This window comes from Hipposideros armiger, unplaced genomic scaffold, assembly GCF_001890085.2.
Source record: "Hipposideros armiger isolate ML-2016 unplaced genomic scaffold, ASM189008v1 scaffold_164, whole genome shotgun sequence".
In the NCBI taxonomy this organism is placed as follows: Eukaryota; Metazoa; Chordata; class Mammalia; order Chiroptera; family Hipposideridae; genus Hipposideros; species Hipposideros armiger.
Genome location: NW_017731514.1, coordinates 1,990,802 through 1,998,711, shown reverse-complemented (window position 1 = coordinate 1,998,711; position 7,910 = coordinate 1,990,802). Strand labels below are relative to the sequence as shown.

Sequence of the window (7,910 nt, the reverse complement as noted above, 5' to 3'; positions counted from 1 at the left end):
GTGTCGTGACCAAGAAATGACCTTGGCTGTTTTTCCTTCGTCGCACTCTGTCCTCAGGTTTGAAGACCTTTTTGTCACATCACTGTTATGAAGGAACAGTGTCTTTCCTGCCAGCACAGCACACAGTGGGATCTCCAAGGGATAGCAAACCATGCCGGGCTGGGTAAGTGCGTTGCTGACATGGTTCTATCGCCGACGACGTGAAATAAAGCTGTGTGTTTGGGGAATTTGCGCCTATTATGCAATAGTGACAAGTATTTTCCAGATGTAGGTTGGGGACACTGGACTCTGTGCCCAGCGAGAGCCTAGGTTAGCTCAGCACTTCGCAGTTCACATGCACCCTGAGGAGAGGGCGTCTCGCCACACCCCTCCAGTGACACGTCCCTGTGCCACAGATGGCACAATGGGGAGGCGCAGTGCTGGGGCGAGGCCACCCCACCCACTGGTGGAGGCCTTGCGTCATGATGCCTGTTCCTGTCGGGGTTCCTTTGCCCCCACTGGGGGGCATGAAAAACACATGCAAGAAACGACGAAAGACAAAACCACTTTCCCGATAGCTGTGTGTGCTGGACACTGTGGGGACCGTGGGCAAAGTGACTGGACAGAACCGGTGTTTTCAGCAGGAGATGCACGTGGAGCCTCCTGTCCCCACACCAGCTGAGACCCTGGCTCCAAGGGGGGCACCTGCCCTGCAGTTAGAAGGGCAGGCCGAGCCCCTGAGCACCCAGGAGAAGGAGTGGGCACAGGGAGAAGCGGCCGGGAGAGGGGAGGGGAGTCAGCAATGGCTGGAGTCCATACCGGCTGCAGCCGTCACAGGCTCTGAGCATACGGACACGTGGATGACCAGCAGCGATGCCTTTTTCACCTGGGGCTCCCCCAACACAGCCCAGAGTATCTGACCAGTTTAAAGCAGAACCTGAAATAAAGCCTAAAATCAGTCACGTGGCCCAGTGGCCCGTTAGGACAGCGGAGCGTCTGTCCAGCATCTTGCCCCTGCTCCGTGGTCTGAGGATGTGGAGGCTGTGGGTTTTGAAGGGCCCAAGCTCTTTAAGTCTTTCCGCCCGCCCTTCCTTCCTGAAGTGAAGAATTTGGGGCCATACATGGCATTTGAGCCACTGCGTCGCCACACTCAGCAGACTGGGCCAGTGTGAACACTCGTCCTGTTGGGCAGCGGGGCCCAGACGACAGATAACGTTGGAGACTGATGGCTAAGTCCGCGTTAGCCCTGAGCTGCTCGCTGCGTGTCATCGGCTGCACAAGTCACCCTGGTCTGTCACACGCGTGAACGCGGGCTCAGCCAGGAGGCACGGGTGGAGTCGGTGCCTTTCTTGTCACTCCTCCAGCCACTGCTGTGCCCACGGCCGGGCCTCGTGGGGTGCTCTGCTTGTATAGTGTTTACAGATGTAGGTGAAGGATGTGTTGACAGGTGTGATTTTTAAATGTAGACCTAATGGCGAGAATTCAAATTAATGTGCAGAAGAAACATTTCAGCTAAGCCTTTGACGTTGGACTTTTTATGATATGAGAATTAAAATATGTAAGCCTGCGCCTAGCACACGCCTCCCTGTGTCGGGGCTCCACAGTGAGGAGGTGTTCTTGTCTTTTAGGTGCTTTGTTTGCAGGCAAAGCCGGCAGCAGCTGGAGGAGGAGCAGAAGAAGGCGCTGTACGGCTTAGAGAGCACGGGTAACCGCTCCAGAGACTCGCGCGCTCGCTGCTGTCAGAATTCTGTGTCGGAACCCGCCTCCCCTCCAGCCCCCGTGCCCCTTTTGGGTTTGCCTCAGGCAGCAGCACATGGTTGCCATTTGCCAGACTTCTGGGAAGAGAAGACGTTGGGGAAACGTCCATGTTTGCTGTCTTCCCTGAGTCATTACCGTGGTGCCAGCCAGGCGCTTCCAGCCTAGAATGCTCTCGAGTGGGGCTCGGCAGTGCTTCCGTTAAGGGCTTCTAGCAACATCTTCAGGCTTTGCCGGCCCCCCCGGAAAGGAATGGGCACAGCTGTGTTGCAAAACCTTATTTATGGATACTGAAATTTGAGTTTCATATGTCACAAAGCGTTATTTTTCTTTTGACCCCTCCCCCCAATCATTTAAAAATGTGAACATCATTCTTAGCTCACAGGCCACACAAAATCAGATGGCGGGCCAGATTAGGTGACCCCTGTTCTAAATCGTTGTCCAAAAGTCCCCATGTGAGGACGAGGGACACAGCTCTGCCTTTCAGGAGGTGACCCTCTGGGCACAGCATGGTCACAGCAGCTTCCATGGTGGGCATTCCTGGTGTTGATGATGAAGAGTTGATCGCATGTGCATCTGTGGCCAGAGTAAAATCTGGAGTGTCCAAACCAGGGGCGGGGTGGGGCACAGAGACTGCCCTGTCCCATGTCACCGGGAGCCCGCTCGCCTCGCATCCAGTGTAATGTCTGCGTTGCTTCTTTGTGCTTCAGAGGAGGTGGAGGAGTGGAAGGTCGTCTGCGGGAAATTCCTGGCCATCAACGCCACAAACATGTCCTGTGCTTGTCCCCGGAGCCCCAGGGGCCTCTCCCCGGCCGCCCACTTGGGAGACGGGTCTTCGGACCTCATCCTCATCCGCAAATGCTCCAGGTTCAACTTCCTGCGATTCCTCGTCAGGCACACCAACCAGCACGACCAGGTGAGGGCAGTGCTGTGCCACACGATCTGTGTGGGGGCCGCTTCTGTTCGGCCGACCCTCGTGAACCCATCACTGACGTCGGGACAGAAAGGCAGATTGTTTCTGTTTGTGTTTCCCCATTTTAAACTGCCAGTCACAATTACGCCTTGTAAAATCTCATTTAAAAATATGAAGCTTCTGAGCACAGAAACTAGGTGTGAATGTTTACACATGTCTACCTCTCATTTCTCCTCCTGCTTGAAAAACAGAACAAAACGATACAGTGAAATTCTGTGTTGCCCTCGCAGGTCAGTTATTCGCAGGTCACTTATAATAAGTCTTTAGGTTCCCAGGCTGGGCAGACACTCCCAGCAAACTTCTGTAGAGACCGGCGTCCATGCAGTTAGAGCTGGGCCGGCCCTGAGTCCGACTGTGTGGCGGGAACCGGAACTACTGGCGGTCAGTCTCCGATTTTAGTAAAAATATTTTTTTAACTTATATTTAAAATTTAGTCCAATAGTATTTTTAAGTGGCTTTTAAAATACTACTTGTGAGGGCCGGCTGAGTGGCTCAGTTGGTTAAGAGCTCGCTCAAGAGTGTGAGCTCTGAGCAACAGCGGTTCGAGTCCCGGCCCAAGCTGAGCTGCCGCTGAGCTGCCAACAGGTGGCAGGATGGCTCAGCTAAAAAAATTTAAAAAAATAAAATAAAATAAAATAAACAAATAAAATAAAACACTACTTGTGAAAACGATAAAGAATTCTACACTGCCAGTGAGCTACCAGAATTCTTGACAAGTGCTCATCACTGTGGATGGGCTGGGATTTCCCAAAGCAGTGTGAGTGTTTTGCCGAGTGCCTGGGGAGGCAGGTACCAGAGTTTCTCCATCTGCAGTTGTCCAGGGAGCTGGACAGAGCAGCTCAGCACACTGCCTACCGGTGCTGTCCTCGAGGGCTGAGCACACTCAGGAGACCTGGCTGACCCTGGCCGGGGACGACGGGGCTGTCCCCTCCCCAGCACAGTAACTGTAAGAACACCCTTTCCTCTCTCTTGCTAGTTTGACTTCGCATTTGTTGAAGTTTATCGCATCAAGAAATTCCAGTTTGTGTCGAAGCATGTGGAGGACGATGACGCGGACCTGAGCGAGCAGGGAAAGCAGCGGTTTGGGCACATTTGCAGTCACAACCCCTCGTGCTGCTGCACCGTGTCCAATAGTTCCTGGAACTGTGACGGGGAGATTCTGAACAGCTCTGCCATCGAGGTCAGGTGAGTGAGGGTGGCCCTGGTCACCGGTGCCCGCAGGCGAGTCCTGCATCCCGCGACATGAGCCTCAGATAAGAGCACAGGCTCTCACGGACTAAGAGCCCAGTGGGAGGCCGCTGCCTCCATCTGGGGAGATGCTAGGGCCTGGACCGTTTTCACAGGTATTTGAAGCCGCTTGATTTTATTCTTTTCCTCATCTTCGCGCTGCACCCCCAGCATCAGCTTTGGCCTCTTGGCCTGGCATTCTTTCACTTCTCCCAACTAAACAAACAAACAGACGCAGCGGCCTCTGTGGGCACTTTCTGAGTCCTGGGTTTACCGCGTCCATCAGGAGCCCAGGCTGCTGGCTGTTGCTGTCAGGTGCTCAGTGCGAGGGGGGGAGTGAGGCTCGTGCCCCCCCCCCCCNGCCAGGAAACCGGAAGTCACTTCCCTGGAACCTGCTGCTCCTTGCACGGCTCTTCCTCCAGGCCTTTTCCAGAGGGTTCCTAACCCCACCCCCACAGAGCCGGGGAGCACCCCGGATGCTTCCTGGGACCCTCAGCTTCCTCGGTCCTGGCCGGAAGTTCCTCTCCCCTAACCCCCAGCCAGTCCCCAGGCAGACGCATGGGAGACCGGTCCCTCTGCGTCCTCAGAGCTGACTGAGGACTGGGCACCCAAGGGCTTTGGTGGAGGGACGAGGATTAAACCCCCGGGTGGGAAACAGGAGACACAGACTCTGTAGAGAGAACAGGCACACAGGTGCCACCCAATGCCACTGAGAAAGCACAGCATCCAGAGAAAGCCTGACATAAACGCACATACACACCAGACAGAAGCACCGTGACACATTCGCCATGAGAGGCCAGCCATGGCCGGCCAGTCGCCTGGAGACAGTGCCAGTGTTGGATCTCCCAACATCCGTCCCAGGTTAGGTCGCTGGCTGTGCCTCTTTGCATATTAAACATAACTGAATCTTTGAATGTCTATAGGTTTTCACGTAAGAAGGTTCAACCTCAGGTGAAATGCTGGCTGAGGCCCGTGTGCAGATTTCTGGTCTGGGGAGGAGTGGTGGTCTCGCAGCCAGGGCGAGTGGACAAAGCAGGGTGGCCCCACGGGGAGCCCGGGAGAGCGGCCATGCCGACCTGGGAGACAGACGGGCCGCCTTCCGCCAGAGCTGCCAGAAAGCACACCAGGGCTGTCCTGAGTGCCGCGGAGCAGGAAACCAAAGGACGTTCCTCCAAAGAGGCCCGAACGCCACCAGTTCCTGAGAGCTGGAGCCCGATGGCCGAGAGCCGAGAGGAAGCCAGCATCTGGCACGCAGCACGGGGCGTTTCCTCTGCTCCAACCACCCCATGCAGCGCGTCACCCTGGGTGTGGGCTCCTCAGTGACTGACACTCAAAAGTGACAATGACATTCAAATATGACGACACTCGGCCACCCCATGGAGAAGCCAGTTCTGGACGGGGTGTCCCCGCAGCAGCAGCAAGCAGCCCAAGCCAGGGAGGGCCTGGGCAAGGGTGGCCGGCGTTGGTGCAGGGCCTAAAGGGAGGCCTGGGGGAGCAGAGAGCGGGGAGGCTGGCAGCCCGACTCCCAGGCCTTGCCTGCCAGGCCACGCCGGCTCAGACACAGTGCGGAGGGACAGGCAGCCTTGCGGGGGTTGATGAGGACACGCACAGCACTTGCAACACGCAAACATCCCTCTGGAATGGCCCGCACCTTGCTGGAGGCACCATGAGGCAGGGGCCGAGCTCGCGTGGGCAGGTGTGGGGTGCAGGAGGGGCCACGTGCTCAGGGGCAGCTGCACCCCGCAGTGGGGCCCAAGTCATCCCCTCCAGAGGCTGGGGCAGCACCTGTCACCCCCAGGACGAAGGGGCCCTGCTGGAATGAGGCAGGCAAACCCTGAGGCCGCTGCATGCAGTGGGGTGGCACAGGAGGGGTGGCCCAGAGTCCTGATAGGGACTCAGGGGCAGCTAAGTGTCCNGCTGGAATGTGGGAGGTGGGGCCTCCCCATTGGGGCTCATTGTATTTGGTATCAGGAATCTGTAATTATATTACAGGTCGTATACATGATATATATTGCATAACCGGATGAAATACGAGTGCAGAGGTTTTTTTCCCCATGGAAAGGCACAACATAGGAATTTTTTTAAAGACTACTAAATGAGGTGTGGGCGTACAAATTACACAAGATTAGAGGAGAAGCGTCACGTTCTAGCAGCATTCTGCACTATTTGCAGATGTCTTTCTGACCTTGGTCTACTTTGAGGAAACCCAGCTGGACGCTCAGACGACGACTGTGCTGGTCACATCAGACAGGTGATAAGGGCCATCAGCCAGGCCCGTGCAGAAAGGGCGACGGGTGCCCTCTGATGGCCACAATCCCAGCACTGAGGGAACCTGTTCGCCTTCTTTATAATTCCCCACTTTAAGTGGCTTTTCAACCAACCAGCTGCCAGGCCCAGATGCAGCCTTAAACTCTTCTACTATTAGTGTCCAGAAGAGCTTCGGAGGGGGGCAGTCTGTTAAATGTCGCCCAGTCCCACGTCTGCACGCCCCCCATTCTTGTGGCCAGGACACAGTCAGGGTGGCAGTGACTGCCCAGCTCACGTCCACAAACGAGAGGCGGCCATGAGGCCACAGGAAAACCCACCGAGCCAGGGATTGGCGTCTGTGGACTCGTGTTACAAGTGAAGGAAATGGAATTGTTTTTAATGCCAGCTTATGGATTTACTAGAGAAATGGGACGCTTGGGGAATTAGGGAACGAATCTGGGAAGTGTGTCCTGCATATTTTGACAGATATTACTGAGTCTTGAGCAGCAAGTCACTTAGTTATGGAGGTTATTACTGAACACCTTTGAGGAGGTGGTGATGCCACCTGCAAGTCGGGAAGGTGGCACTGCCGGTCAGGGCCCTCTGGCTGCAGCCCTGGAGGCTGTCATGCAGGCCAGGGGCCTCCAGGGGACCTCACCCCCCTCCTCAGCCCCCTGGGCTCTGCCTGGTGTGGGGCACACTTGTCCTTCATGACTGGACGCTGCCTGCGAATCTGTCGTACGCGGGGATGCCCCGCATACGGTCCCCAGGGCCCTGTGAGCTGGCTGCTGATGAGACCAAGGTTGGCACAGTGGATACCGGGGGTCACTCCACTGGAGAGTGGGGTGCTGGAATTAGAACCAGGTCTTCTGCTCCCCGGGTTTCCACATGGCCGCGTCAGCTGTCCTTTACAAAACAGGTCCCTTGGGAGTGTAAGTCAGTCATGGTGGGGTTGGACCCAGAGACAGCCACGATGAGACCCGCTGTCCCTGGTGAGTGAGCCCCACCTCCGCCCTTGACAGCTGTGGGGCCAGGAGTCAAGGGCTTGCGGGGTTTCAGTGTGGCCCTTTGTCTCTGCAGGGTCCACTGCCAGCTGGTCCGGCTGTTCGCACGAGGAATCGAAGAAAATCCTAAGCAAGAATTTCTCAGCTGAAGCCATCGGGGACCACCTGCCCGGATCCTCGCTGTGCTCGGGAGCGTGAAAACCATCTAAGGGAACACTACAGACCAATTATGTGCATACATAGTTACATTTAGAAGTTTATTTTTGATAGTTAAATCTTGATTTTAGAAAGAATAACTTTTGTCAACAGTTTTGTGAACGCATTGGCATTTTCTGTTCCGTGACTCTTGGGGTTGGTTGCGTTTCACAGAATTTATGCTCAGCAAACGGCAACTGTTGATTTGGGGCGCTGGCTTCTTACATTTTAACAGCGCGGACAGCGCAGTGTTTAAAATGGCCCATTAGTGGTCCCATTGCAATAATTTCAGGGGTAATTAAATAGGAGAGCCCCCCATCGAGGTCGCACCACCTGGACATGAGGTATCTGTGGGTCACTCCAATCCGTGTGGCGAGACTCCTCTGTCGCTCGTGGGCAGGCCGTGGGAAGCGGCCACTCTGCCACCTCACCTGCGCTCACAGTTAGGACCCTCACTGGGTGTTCCTGCCGTGCAACTACAATGCAACGTGACCCCGCTCCATTCAGGCGGCGCCACACAGGGGACCACT

General features: G+C 55.7%; 1 protein-coding gene across 1 annotated transcript in view; it reads left to right on the top strand.

Moving 5' to 3' along the window:
* CERK (ceramide kinase) overlaps window positions 1–7,493 on the top strand; it is a 38,373-nt gene extending 30,880 nt beyond the window's left edge. Inside the window, exons 9-13 of the mRNA XM_019651724.1 lie at window positions 58–163; window positions 1,608–1,684; window positions 2,445–2,650; window positions 3,684–3,892; window positions 7,262–7,493. Of these exons, the coding sequence (XP_019507269.1) occupies window positions 58–163; window positions 1,608–1,684; window positions 2,445–2,650; window positions 3,684–3,892; window positions 7,262–7,334 (671 nt within the window). The 3' untranslated portion in view covers window positions 7,335–7,493. The remainder of the gene's footprint in view (window positions 1–57; window positions 164–1,607; window positions 1,685–2,444; window positions 2,651–3,683; window positions 3,893–7,261) is intronic.
* The last annotated feature ends 417 nt before the right edge of the window (window positions 7,494–7,910 follow it).